General features: G+C 40.5%; 1 protein-coding gene across 1 annotated transcript in view; it reads left to right on the forward strand.

Moving 5' to 3' along the window:
• Positions 1-14,485, forward strand: part of LOC308460911 (vomeronasal type-2 receptor 26-like) — a gene marked incomplete at both ends in the record, with an annotated part of 32,771 nt that extends 18,286 nt beyond the window's left edge. Inside the window, 2 exons of the mRNA XM_080977445.1 lie at positions 12,545-12,671; positions 13,587-14,485. Of these exons, the coding sequence (XP_080833571.1) occupies positions 12,545-12,671; positions 13,587-14,485 (1,026 nt within the window). The remainder of the gene's footprint in view (positions 1-12,544; positions 12,672-13,586) is intronic.
• Between the last annotated feature and the right edge of the window lie 464 nt (positions 14,486-14,949).

The following is a 14,949-nucleotide window of genomic DNA, read 5'->3' on the forward strand; positions in this document are numbered from 1 at the left end:
CAGAGTTCAAACACCAGGTGGTGATATACAAACTTCCTTGGAAGAAGCACTAGGCTTGCAGCAGCACCAGCCCCCACTTAATGAATACAGGGTGTGTTAAATGGCTATGGGATGGAGACTGATGTGTTGAGGCAGAAAACAATATATGATAAGAGATGAAGTGGAATGGAAAATACTGAACAGTGGGATTCCAACACTGCAAAATTTTGTTACAGATCTCAGTGCTCTCCTAGTCAACACCATGATTCAATTAACACCATGGTAGAACTAATACCAGTCCTAATAATTTATTGAAACTTGCTGGAGGCAGTGATGCTGAGAGGCTTGGAGGAATTAAATATCTGCAGATTCTGGTAGTAAATTAACTAAAGAACAATTCTTAGATAAAGGTGCAGATTAGAACATCTGTATTGTTTGGATCTGACCCTTCACTTAAATGTTGTTCAACACAGTTCTCAGCAATCAAAATCTAGCACCACATACATTTAAATATGTATTTTAGTAGGAATATTCAGATTAATGCAGAAATAAAAATGGAGGAAATGATGGTTAAAAACACACATTTAGAATTAACATAAAGAGGAAATAGACATGTTCCAGATGCTTTCCAATTGGTAGTATTTGTGAGGTGATACCACTTGTCTTCCAAAGACATGTGTGGCCCATGCATGAGGAGACTGCAAACTTGCATTTCTGATATCAGCATGGCAACTTTCATTCTAATTAAATTGGTACATTTTTTATACTTGACATAAATGCTGTATAGAAATCTGGCTTCTCTTTTTCAGACATGGATGAATGCTTTCAATGCCCACAAGATTATTACCCAAACGTGGAAAAAGATTCATGCATTCCAAAAGATATAAGTTTCTTGTCTTATGGAGAACCACTGGGGATCTCTTTGGCCTGTTTTGCTCTCTCTTTTGCTTTCATCACAGGGTTGGTGCTTTGGATTTTCATTAAGCACCGGGACACTCCCATAGTCAAAGCCAACAACCGCAACCTCTCCTACACTCTCCTCATCTCCCTCTTGCTTTCTTTCCTCTGTGCTCTTCTATTCATTGGTCACCCTGAGAAAGTGACATGTCTCCTTCGACAAACAGCTTTTGGCATCATCTTTTCAGTGGCAGTTTCTTGTGTGTTGGCCAAGACAATCACTGTGGTCCTTGCTTTCATGGTCACCAAACCAGGTTCCAGCATGAGGAAATGGGTGGGAAAACAACAGGCCATTTTCATTCTCCTTTCGTGTTCCTTGATTCAAGCTGCTCTTTGTACTGTGTGGCTGGCAACTTCTCCCCCATTCCCAGATTCAGACATGCACTCAATGAATAAAGAAATTGTTCTGCAATGTAATGAAGGGTCAGTCACCATGTTCTACTGTGTCTTGGGGTTTATGGGCTTGCTGGCCATTGTCAGCTTCTCTGTAGCCTTCCTAGCCAGGAAGTTACCTGACAGTTTTAATGAAGCCAAGTTTATCACCTTCAGCATGCTGGTATTTTGCAGTGTGTGGCTGTCCTTTGTTCCAACTTACTTAAGCACCAAAGGAAAATATATGGTGGCTGTGGAGATCTTCTCCATCTTGGCCTCCAGTGCTGGTTTACTAGGCTGTATATTTACACCTAAATGTTATATTATTATGGTGAAGCCTGAGTTGAATAGCAAGGAGCAACTCAGAAGGAAGAATTGACAAATTCTGGGTCCTTCATCTATGTCATATTTTAATTAGAAATGAGGTCTATGGTACTTTTGTGTTTTTCATTTTTTCAGCAAAATGCAAATGTAATTTTAACTGTCAGTGCCATATTGGAGTAATCCTTTTATAATCTGTGATGAAACTTATGCCAGCAAAAATTGTCATGTAAGTAATTTCCAGTTCCCCATTATCCCCATCAGAGGTCACCATAAAATTGCCAACTCCATAATACTACTTCTGTAATTGTTGTGAAAATGTGCTATGTTAAATAGATGACAATTATGGCATAAACACTCTTTGAGAAGACAATATTGCTGAAACAACTTGCAGTGGTCAAGCACCCTCTGACTTTTTAATACCTTGTTTTCTCAGCCACATGTTTGTAGTGCTTTTCTTTACCATCCGAACAATAAATAGATATTCTAAATCCTCATCTTTTTTGTCTGCTTACTTGGAAAGAAAGTGAGCAGAATAATGTGTGGATCTGCATCTTAGATTTAGCCCTTTTCTTAAGGAGCATTATACTTTCCATCCTCTTCAATGCAACAAACTGTGTTGCTGAGTTGCCCCATTCTCCCTTGCTGGTTAATTAAATCCCAGTAATAAAGATCTTAATTGATAGAATGAAATTTTGCCATAACCTTGAAGAACGAGACTAAAAGCTTAGTCATGCAGGTGGAATTTAAATCGAAAGAGAAATGTATAGTGTCCAACATCTTTCACACCCTTTTTATGAATTTTTAATCCCTGAACTGAGAGCCAAGTAAAATGTTTAGACAAAATGTATTGTGGCAGGAAATTCCAATAGTGAGTGATATCCACCAAGATCATCTATGCAGATTGCAGTCTCCCATTACTCTCAAAGGTAACAACTATACTCTTTCTTTGGTGATGCTTTTCACACTCCCATTCCACGAAGACCAATGAGATATACATTCAGCCTAATTCTGCTGACAAGCACATTGTATCTAGCAAGACTCTTCTGTTATTCTTTCAACAACTTGTGCAAATAATTAGGATTAATTCTCATGCTTGCATGGGACAGTCTGATGATAAGATCATCAGCAAAATCTCTCATAACATCCTCATTTACAGCTTGATGCTTTTATTGCTAACTAAATTGTCCTCATGCTAAACTGTCCGCAGCTACATGCTTCCTGGTCAAGGCCTTGTATTCTTCTTTCATCATATTGATACCTTGCCACAACAATCCATATTATTGCCTTGCCACAATAATCTATCATTTGGTAACCTTCCAATTGGATGACTGGAGTGCACTGTTTCGGAGTCTTTGAAGACAGTCCAGAAACTTTACCTTTTGCCCAGTGGTAAAGGTAAAGGTAAAGGGACCCCTGACAATTAGGTCCAGTCATGGCCGACTCTGGGGTTGCGGCTCATCTCGCTTTATTGGCCGAGGGAGCCGGCGTACAGCTTCCGGGTCATGTGGCCAGCATGATTAAGCCGCTTCTGGCGAACCAGTGCAGCGCACGGAAATGCCGTTTACCTTCCTGCCGGAGCGGTACCTATTTATCTACTTGCACTTTGATGAGCTTTCGAACTGCTAGGTTGGCAGGAGCAGGGACCGAGCAATGGGAGCTCACCCCGTTGCAGGGATTCGAACCGCCAACCTTCTGATCGGCGTCCTAGGCTCTGTGGTTTAACCCACAGTGCCACCCGCGTCTCAATGTTGCCCAATGTTACTGGCAACCAATATGGAAGAACTTGTTCTGACTTCATCTGCACCAGTTGCACAGACGGCATATACAGTACTCGTACAATTCAAGATATTGATGTAAGCATATTAAGGTTAAACCCTTAGCAACTTGAAAGCCAAACACTTAAAGGAGAACCACTCCCTTTACAAATCTGTTAAGATTGGAAGATGCCTTTTTTGCATTCCCACTGTTGGAGGAAGCTCATTCCGAGGTGATGTTGGACATGTCTTTCTCAGAGTTGCAACCTAGTGTGTGAATATCAATGCTTCACCCCCCCCCCCAAAGCACTACTGGAATGATCATTTGTTATTTTTTGTTATTAAAATTACTGCTTTACTTAGCGCTTTGCAGAATTTCAAAAATAATCTAGATTCAGGTAGGTAGTCGTGTTGGTCTGACACAGAAGAAATATGTAGTATATATGTATACATATATACATATATATATACCGTATTTTTCGCTCTATAACACGCACCCGACCATAACACGCACGTAGTTTTTAGAGGAGGAAAATCTGTAGGCATGCCACCCGTAGGCATTCCCTCCATAACACGCACAGACATCTCCACTTACTTTTTAGGAGGAAAAAAGTGGGTGTTATGGTGCAAAAGATACGGTATATATATATATATATATATATATATATATATATATATCTGAAGAAGTGTGCATGCACACGAAAGCTCGTACCAAGAACAAACTTAGTTGGTCTTTAAGGTGCTACTGAACAATGATCTATTTTGACATAATGGACCTATGATTTCAGCACAGGCAAGATGGAAAGGAATGGACAATACATCTCTACTCATTTGTTTCTCAGTGACCACTGAAATTTGCATATGTATATTTATGAACTGACTTAATTTGCAACTTTCATGACACCAGCAAATACAGTGAGTTGGACTAGAGGCAACTTCTGCTGAGATGTGATAAATATGTTTTCTTCTGATATCTCTTATAGAAACAGAAAGAGAAGATTAGCTACCTTGTAATTATCCAATTAGTAAAGATTACTCTGCTTCTTAAGTCCCAAGGGAACTGTGATAACCACCTACGAAAAAACAAGGCTGGGTGTGATTTTTAATACCCCCAAGCTGGGGCTGGAGACAATCACACTGGGTCAGTCTGATCCCTGAGACATAGCTGGAGACATAGATCAACTGAGAGCCATTTAAGTCAGGATTCAGAGAAGGATAATGTGTTGGCAGGTGTACTGGTGGGCAGAAAGAATTTTTTTATGCAAGTTAGTAGCATTTGTAGTCTTGGTAGTAGTTTTTTTGCCACAGGTGGTGTCCAAGATTCCTGACATCAGCTGCAGCCGCCGTGACCCTCTTCCTGTTCTTCACAAGTATTACCAGCCAGGAGACCAAATCATTGCTGGTATTATGTCTCATCTATACAGATTTTCCAAAGTTATCAAATTTAAGGAATGTCCCTCTAATGACATATTTGAAGAACCCATGTAAGTTTTCTTAGATTAAAAAAAAGCATAGCATTCATTTGCCTCAATTCTTTTCTATCTATCAAATGGTAGCTCTAGTGGATGGGAGAAGATTAATTACATATTAATGTTTTATGTTTAATATATTTGCTTCAATTCTTTTCTGTCCATCGAGTGATAGCTCTAGTGGATGGGTGTCAGGGCTGGATGCTGCTCTCTTCACAATAAACCACGGCAGACCGCTGACAGTTTTATAGTCTTTATTTATAACTATATACAGAAGGCATAATGATTAATCCATCAATCCGAGTCACTCCCTTAAGATACAGCCAACAGCTTCTTCTTCCTCCTCCTCCAGCACCTAAAGTGCAGGAACCTAGAGCCCTGCCTCTGGCCCTGTCTTTTGTCCTTGTTTTGTTGTAAATCTCCCGCCCCATCCGATTCAGAGGTTAACCCTTGCCATGCCTGTAAGTCGGCCTGTCCACCCCCCTCTTCCTGGTTCTTGGGTTCTGTTGGAATTGACGCTGCCTCACTGGGCTCTTCTCCCTCCTCTTCCACATAGACGTATTCCTCTGCTGTTCATATCTCTAAGCGCCCATGCTCAGCTATTTCTGGGGACTCGGAGCGTCCTGGCTCTGCCCTGACAATGGGAGAAGATTAATTACATATTAATGCATTATGTTTAATAAATTTGCTTCAATTCTTTTCTGTCCATCAATTGATAGCTCTAGTGCAGGGATGTCCAGCAGGTCAATCGCGATCTACTGGTAGATCCCCAGGAAGTTTTGGTAGATCGCGGTCAATCGCTGGGTCCCTTTCCTTAGCGTTGTTAAAATTGAATCCAGCCCCGCCCCCTCGCCCTGCCCTCCATTGTTGCATAATCTGCAGAATGGAAAACGGAGTGAGGCTGTTGGTTTCCCCAGTGATTTCTTGGTGAGTAGCTGCTCCTATTTTCCCTCCAAAACCCATAAAAATGGGCCTTTCCTCCCCCCTAAAGAAAGCTCAACAACTTAGACCTGAACCCCAAAAATGGGGCATTTCTCCCCCCTAAAAGCTCAGCAACTTTGACCTGAAACCCCCCCCCCAAAAAAAACCAGGGGTAGATCAATGCCAGTTTTTAATTCTGTAAGTAGATTGCAGTCTCTTGCGAGTAGGCCACCCCTGCTCTAGTGGATGGGACAAGATTAATTATATATTAATATATTATGTTTAAAACATATTTTCCATTTTTACTGAATGCCGTCTTTTCCCTTGCTATATGCAACATGATTGATTTGCTTTTGGGCAAGTATGTCTTTTGACTTCCTTGGGGTACCTTAGATTATAAATTCTTGCAGCTGATCATGGCTAACCCACTGCACAAAATGTGGTAAATTGGAAGAGGTGGAGATCACCTTTGGTAAGCCACCTAAATTTCTTCCTATGAATTAAAACTCCTATTCCTCATAAACCCCACATCTACAATTTATTTTCAAAGGGATAGCATGTTTCCAGAAAAATACAAGGGTGATTAGCTTTGAGTTTTCAGCAACTGCTTGTTGTTGTGTATGGAAATGCTACAATCCTAAAATAAATTGGTTAATGGATAATTTCAGAGACATCCTTCCATTAACAAGTATTGTTGAAAACAGTACTAGAACTGTACAGGTAAACAAAGATGAAGAATGTCAATCTCCAGCAACATTTCATTATACTTCTGCTATGTTTCTGTTACTGAAACCATACTTTCCATGTACCTAACTGAAATGAAGTACACATCGTATTCGGAATCAAATACATCATGACACAGCATGTAACTCTAATTACAGGGCTATGATCCAAATATACCAGCATTTCCTGGCCTCAATATTTGCTGCAAAAGAGATCAATGAAAATCCACACCTCTTACCCAATGTTACACTGGGCTTCCATATCTATAATAGTTATTTCAGTCCAAGATGGACTTATCAGGCCTCATTGGAACTCTTCTCTACACAGGGCAAATTCATCCCCAACTACAAATGTGATAGGGTGAGCAATCCAGTAGCAGTCATTGGTGGACCTACTTCTGAAGTCTGTCTCCACATGGCAGATATTCTGTGCATCTACAAGATTCCACAGGTAAAACATGTGCATTTGTCAGATCAGTTTTTGAGACACAATTTGTCACATCTCTTGCCTTTAAATGTGGCTTTGCACATTGAAGATAAAATATGTTTCCAAAGCATCATATTCAACATGCTTTTTTGGGATTATTGTGCATGCTATGTTTGGGTGGCAATGTTGTGAAGAAGCTCCAATGCTTCGACGTATAAACTTGTTGAAATCGCTGGGAGGAAAAAATCTTTTGCTAAACTACTCTCATCTCCAAAATGTATCATTATCTTGATGTACCTTTGCTAACCCCTTTTATGGAATGTAGGATTAACCAGAAGGTATCCTCAATATCCCACCAAATCATATACATATACTACATAGCCATTAGCAAATGTCAATTATTTTTAAATTCAGGTTTTATTTCCTTAGAACAAATAAGGTCAGCCAAGACTGAGCTCTCGAAATAACGCAGACCACAAATGTAATAATTCCTGATCATTGTCTGTGCTCACAAGGACTGATGGGAGGTATTATCCAAAACACTTATTCATTAGTGCGTTAAATACCTATGAATTAAACTGACATTATGTGAAATATGCCAGTGAACACTCCACTGCAATATTCCATGAGGGCACCCACTTGGCCAACGTAGCTCTGCCTTTGCAATTTCAGTGTATGTCTCCTCTGTGGTGACTGTTGAAAAGATTTGTTCAGGCCTCTTCAATATCATTCCCCCTTGCTTAAATAATTTTCTTTTTCTTTAGTTTATATATGGCTCTGCCCCAGTGAAAAATAAGAAAGCAGAAGCTGTTCTATACCACCAGATGTTTCCAGATGTGGACCATCAGTATAAAGGGATTCTCCGGTTATTGCTGCATTTCAGGTGGACGTGGATTGGGGTCCTATCTGGGCATGATGACAATGTAGAGCGGTTTGTACACACTGTGGTTCCCATGTTTATCCAGAGAGGTATTTGCTTTGATTTCATGTTAAGAATACCCATGATGACTTTTTCCAATAATATTTTTGATATGGTGGAAGATGGGGTCAAAACAAACTATCTGATCCTTAACAGCACTGTTAATGCAGTAATCTTTCATGGTGAAATTGATACCATGGTAGTTTTGAGAACATTTGCCAGTTATTCAGAAACTATGGATGAATCAACAAAGGGAAGAGGGAAAGTCTGGATTATGACGTCCCAGATAGATTTCACATCAGTTCCCTTTCAAAGAGGCTGGAACATAGGCTTACTTCATGGTACTATATACTTTTCTGTTCACTCCCGTGAGATAGAAGGTTTCCAGAGATTTCTTCAGATAATAAAACCTACTTTGGAAAACAAAGATAACGTTTTCCGGGAGTTTTGGGAAGAAGCATTTCTTTGTTCTTTCAACCCTTCCCTGGTAGATGGAGAGAATACAAAAATTTGCACTGGGGAGGAGAAGCTGGAGAATCTTCCTGCATCAGTTTTTGAAATGACCATGACCGGCCACAGCTACAGCATCTACAATGCAGTCTATACTGTGGCACACGCTTTGCATGCCATGCGTTCATTGAGATTCAAACACAGAGCAATAGTGGGTGAAGGGAGATGGAAGCTTCTGAGTCAGCAATTGTGGAAGGTAATGTCTTCAGCATACTAAGAACTTTAGAACATAAAATGATCCCTGCTGAATCAGACCTGTTGTTGTTCTTCAGTGGCTATTTTTAAGAGTCCCTTGATCTGTACTTCTTTTGATACACCCTAGAATTGCTTCGGTATTTTTGGTGCTGATTCACACTATTCATTCATGTTAAGTTTGTAGTCAGCTAGGACTCCTCAGTCCTTTTCACATGCACTGCTCTTAAGGCAGGTGCCCCCTATCTGCTTTGATATAGATCTACATATCACTCATAATGTATTTCATTTAATGACTGGTTGAAATTATTTTTTTTTTCTTCCAACCCATAACATTAAGCATTAGAATACTCTTTGAATAAGCATGTCAAGTTGACATATTTTGTGCTTACAAAGTCATAATATGAAATTTAATCCTAAATTTACCTTCCCAAAGAAATGCACCTGGCATTCACTTTACTGTCTTTTACACATCATGGTAAGATATTCTTTAGACAGTATGTTTATTCTTTTGAGCATTTTAATAAGTGGGATCATCTTAAAAGATGGTCCCTGTTGTGGGCAGGCCGTCAACCCAGTTCCCCCTACCGTGGTATGGGAGGAGTAATACCCTCATGCCGGGTCAATCACCCCACTCAAAATGATTGGCCAATCATTTTGAGTGGGGTGATTGTGGGGGGGTATAAAAGTGGCAGCCCGATGTGTGCCAAGCACCTACTTTGTGCTGCCAAACACCCACCTACCGTCCCTTTAATTTAGGTGTCCTCTGGCCTTGCTTTGGACTTTGGTTGATCACCCGTCTTGGGATGGGGACTGCGTAGGAATTTTTCCATTTGGCAGATATGCACTAGCTTTTTGGTTTTCTCCTACCTCTTAGCAATCATCACAACTTTGTAAAGTTTGGCGGTTAGGCATTGGCTTATTGATGAATGGGGGAAGGGATGTTGGCCATCGCCTGCCCCTCCATCGTCCAAGGTTATTCCATTAAAAGAATCCAGGGCCTGGATCCTGTCTGAAGTCCGGTTGAGGGGCTAGGGTCATGCCAGGCCTCTGGGAACACCAGGGGAGATGCAGGGCTTTCTTTTTGGGTGGTTTACCCTTACTGACTTCCTGCAAAGGGGGCAGGAGTCCGATATAGTCTTTTGTCAATGTCTAAGCCAATACCACTCACATTTGGTGTAATCAATAAAGTTGTGGCCCAAATTTTGCCCATTAACCTTAAACCAAAATTCTGCGTCAGTGTGAATTTCTTTATTCTAATGGGGGATGGCTTGAGGGTCTTGACACGCAATATGAATTAAACATTGTGGAAGTATGTCACTTAGCTGTTTTTATCTCATTTGATTGCATCCAGATTTAGTCATGCTGACAGTTATGATTATTGAGACAGGACTTTGTTGCTATGATTTCAATGGCTATCTTATTTCTTTCCCCACCTTTCCTTCACTTCAAAGTTTCTAAAAATGTATATAACAAACAATCCTTATATTCTCTCATCCCCAATAAATATTCCAATGTAAGTAATGCAGTCAAACATAACAGTTTTAAATTGTTTGGAAATGATTATATCAGTTTGGTATCTTCTACTCTCCATCTTTACAGATTGTCTCAGAATCACGCATGTTTAGCTGATGACAAAAAGGCAATATTGTCCTTTCCAGTGTACCATATTTAAATTAACATGTACCATACATGTTTGGACTTTGTGTTCCTGAAAATTCTAAGATGCTTTTGTAGTTTCTGCCTAAGGGCAATATTCCATATTTTATCCCAGTATGCTTCTAGAGCACAGTTAGTAGTTGTTTTCTAATGTTGTGTTATATTTCTAGTTGTAGACAGGAAAAAGGATAGCAATTCCTTATACAGTACATTATTATGATAATCTATATACAGATTTAATAACTCTCTCATCATTCCTTTACATCCTCATGAATTGCTCACATTTCCCCCACCAATTTAGCTCAACTACTTTGTGAGAAGCACCTCTTTTAACAACAGTGCTGGGGAAAAAGTTTCTTTCAATGAATATGGAGAGATAGAAGCTGTATTTGATATCATCAATTGGGTCACATTCCCAAACCAGTCTTTTCATAGAGTCAAAATTGGGAAAGTTGAACCCATGGCTCCCCAAGAAGAAGTGTTCAGTATTCGTGAAAAAGGCCTTGTGTGGCCTAGCAGGTTTAACCAGGTAAGGTCCATTCATATAGTGGGGTCTATTTACCAGTCACTTCCACTGTGCTTCACAGTTCAGATACTGACATTGTTCTGTTCACCCGTGGGTTGAGGGTACACATGGGGATATATGTAGAAGCCGTCTTCTCTATGTGACAAGTAAGTTATGTCACCCATTCTTTTAACCAAAGAAGTTCTTCCTCCTGGAAACCTTTGAAGCTATATGAATAAATTTGACTTCAAACATGGTAATTTAGTGTGCATTTATCAAGGATAGAATTATATATAATACAATACAAAGCATGTTCTCCTTCATGGAGAGCACGTGTTGCGGTGGGGTCTAACAGGACATCCCCTCTTGGTTACTGGGTGGGACTGTTTGGATGGCCATGGCTGTGATTGGGCCAAATTGGGTTGTTGGGGAGATTTTGATGTTACCATTTAGAGGGTAGGCCCAAAGTTTATATATTCTTGGTACACAGCTTTTTTCAGTCTCTTTTGCTGCATGCATCAGATCGCCCGCCCACCATCCCTAATTTAGGGCTGTTGAATTTGACATTGCTATGCCTGTCATGGGGTCGTCTACTTTGGGGGCAAGAGCCTGGTAGGAATTTTGTCCATTTGGCAGATTGGCTGGTGCCATTTGGTTTTTGCGGTTAAAATTTGGTTGGTGGAGGGGTAAGGGTTGCCTGTGCCTATCCCTCCAATGCTGCTGCTGCAAGGGAATTCTGTTAAAGGAATCCAGGGGTTTGCCATACTTTTGTCTGTATCCCTGGAAAGGGGCTAGGGCCTTGCAAGCCCCTGGGAGCATGCGGGGAGGGGTTGATGGTATGGTGCACAGCCCCATTCTCTCCCCAATATTGTTTTCTCTTACTGGCTTTCACTGGAATCCGGAAGTCAGTTCTGTCCCGGGGTGGGGACAGATAGTCGTAACCAATGCTTAAGCAACCACTCACATGTATTTTAATAAAGTTGTGGCCAAAATTATGCCAAAAAAACCTTAAACAAAAATTTCTGTGTGAATGGTGATTTATTTAGGGGGGTGGCTTGACACACAACGTACTGCCAATGTGTTTCAAAAAACAAGTTGCTGCACAGAGTTCCAATTTTTATGATATGTGCAAATGTTAACACCCAGAGTGGCTGGGCCAACCCAGTCTGATGGGCAGGGAACAAATATTAGTTGTTGTTGTTGCTGCTGCTGCTGCTGCTGTTGTTGTTGTTGTTGTTGTTGTTGTTGTTGTTGTTGTTCTTCTTCTTCTTCTTCTTCTTCTTCTTCTTCTTCCTCCTCCTCCTCCTCCTCCTCCTCCTCCTCCTCCTCTTCTTCTTTTTCCTGCTGCTGCTGCTGTTGTTCTTCGCAGTGATAGCAGTGGCTCCAGATATTCCAGAGATATTGTCATTATTCCAGGTATATTGCCATTGTGGAATTCTAAAATAAACCCAACGTATTTCCACATGGGCTCCAGAATGAGATTAGATGCAAGGACTGGAATTCAATATGCTCCTCATATTTTTAAATAGTCAATAGTGTCTGCAATGAGATGAGATCTAATTCTATTTAGCTGTTTCAATGTCATCTCCAGTTGTGAGTATTAGCCATTGGAGTGAGACTTTAGATAATAATATTATCTAAAGTAGCGCAGAACTGACCAACCAAAGGGGGCTGTAATTGTAATAATGAAATGCTGGTCTTTAATAGCTTTCTGGCTCTTGACCTCCATTGGCTGGCCTGTATGAGATAGCTCAGCAGATTTCCATAATACAGAACACTATTGATATGGAATTTTCCAAAGGAGAAACCATGATCCTCTTTCATTTGTGGACAGGCACAGCCCCTTTCTCTTTGTAATGACCACTGCCATTTGGGATATCATAAGGCAAAGAAGGAAGGAGAGCCATTTTGCTGCTATGATTGCCTGCCATGTCCAGAAGGAAAGATTTCCAACCAGACAGGTAAGGAAAGTTATGTTAGTTGGAAATGTTCAAAATTTAAGGATGATTGGGGCTGCTGATATGGGGGTTTGGAGTACTAATAGGAATCTCAGCACTCAGAGTTCAAACACTAGGTGGAGATATACAAGCCTGCTTGGAAGAACCACTAGGCTTGCAGCAGAAGCACCCCCCCCCCCAATGAATACAAGGCGTGCTAAATGGCTATGGGATGGAGACTGATGTGTCGTGGCAGAAAAGAATATATGATAAGAGATGAAGTGGAATGGAAAATACTGAACAGTGGGATTCCAACACTGCAAAATTTTGTTACAGATCTCAGTGCTCTCCTAGTCAACACCATGATTCAATTAACACCATGGTAGAACTAATACCAATCCTAATAATTTATTGAAACTTGCTGGAGGCAGTGATGCTGAGAGCTTTGGAGGAATTAAATGTCTGCAGATTCTGGTAGAAAATTAATTAAAGAATATTTCTTGGATAAAGGTGCAGATTAGAACATCTATATTGATTGCAACTGACCCTTCACTTAAATGTTGTTCAACACAGTTCTCAGCAATCTAAATCTAGCATCTCATACATTTAAATATGTATTATAGTTGGAATATCCAGATTAATGCAGAAATAAAAATGGAGGAAATGACTGTTAAAATACCCATTCAGAATTAACATAAAGAGGAAATAGACATGTTCCAGATCCTTTCCAAGTGGTAATACCTGTAAGGTGATACTACTGGGCTTCCAAAGACATGTGTGGCCCATGAAAAATCTCTCCACAACTTGTTAGCATGATTACATGAGGAGACTGTAAACTTGCATTTCTTATATCAGCATGGCAACTTTCATTCTAACTATATGTCTACATTTTTGTAATTCACATAAATGCTGTATAGAAATCTGGCTTCTCTTTTTCAGACATGGATGAATGCTTTCAGTGCCCACAAGATCATTACCGAAACGTGGAAAAAGATTCATGCATTCCAAAAGATATAAGTTTCTTGTCTTATGGAGAACCACTGGGGATCTCTTTGGCCTGTTTTGCTCTCTCTTTTGCTTTCATCGCAGGGTTGGTGCTTTGGATTTTCATTAGGCACCGGGACACTCCCATAGTCAAAGCCAACAACCGCAACCTCTCCTACACTCTCCTCATCTCCCTCTTGTTATCTTTCCTTTGTGCTCTTCTATTCATTGGTCAACCTGAGAAAGTGACATGTCTCCTTCGACAAACAGCTTTTGGCACCATCTTTTCAGTGGCAGTTTCTTCTGTGTTGACAAAGACAATCATTGTGGTCCTTGCTTTCATGGTCACCAAACCAGGGTCCAGCATGAGGAAATGGGTGGGGAAACAACAGGCCACCTCCATTGTTCTTTCCTGTTCCTTGATTCAAGCTGCTCTTTGTACCGTGTGGCTGGCAACTTCTCCCCCATTCCCAGATTTAGACATGCACTCAATGAATAAAGAAATTGTTCTGCAATGTAATGAAGGGTCAATCACCATGTTCTACTGTGTCTTGGGGTTTATGGGCCTACTGGCCATTGTCAGCTTCTCTGTAGCCTTCCTAGCCAGGAAGTTACCTGACAGTTTTAATGAAGCCAAGTTTATCACCTTCAGCATGCTGGTATTTTGCAGTGTGTGGCTTTCATTTGTTCCAAGCTATCTGAGCACAAAAGGAAAATTCATGGTGGCTGTGGAGATCTTCTCCATCTTGGCCTCCAGTGCTGGGTTACTTGGTTGTATCTTTTCCCCAAAATGTTATATTATTGTCCTGAGGCCGGAATTGAACAGCAGGGAGCAGCTAAAAAGAACAAGTTAATGATGCACCTGAAATTCTGGGTCCCACATCCCCCATGGGACAGCAACAAGACTTCTCCTAGAAATAAGTAATTTGTTTGACTGGCATTTATTTGAGAATCATCATCTCAGATTTTACCTGGCAATCTTCCCTCTGCTACTGTTATATTCTTTATTCCTCAATACTGTGGCTTTAATGTAGGAATAACTTTATTTAAATATGTGATGGGTTGTTGTTGTCATTTTTAACTTGGCCTCACCAAGCGGAATATTAAATGATAAGATGGCAGTTTTTTGTAGACACATTGCTATTTTTTCCTGCCACCTCTATGGAAGTACTTCATGAAGTTTGTGAAAATTTGTTGGGCTAGATCAATTGGAATTACAAGAAGAACACTCCCTGGGAATTGAGGGTAGCTGAACCAACTGCAGCTTTGAAATATCTTCCGCCTTTTTAATAGTAGTTCATTTTCTCAGTCACAGATT

The sequence above is a fragment of the Podarcis pityusensis genome (assembly GCF_964106645.2).
Source record: "Podarcis pityusensis genome assembly, chromosome: 13".
NCBI classification, from domain to species: domain Eukaryota; kingdom Metazoa; phylum Chordata; class Lepidosauria; order Squamata; family Lacertidae; genus Podarcis; species Podarcis pityusensis.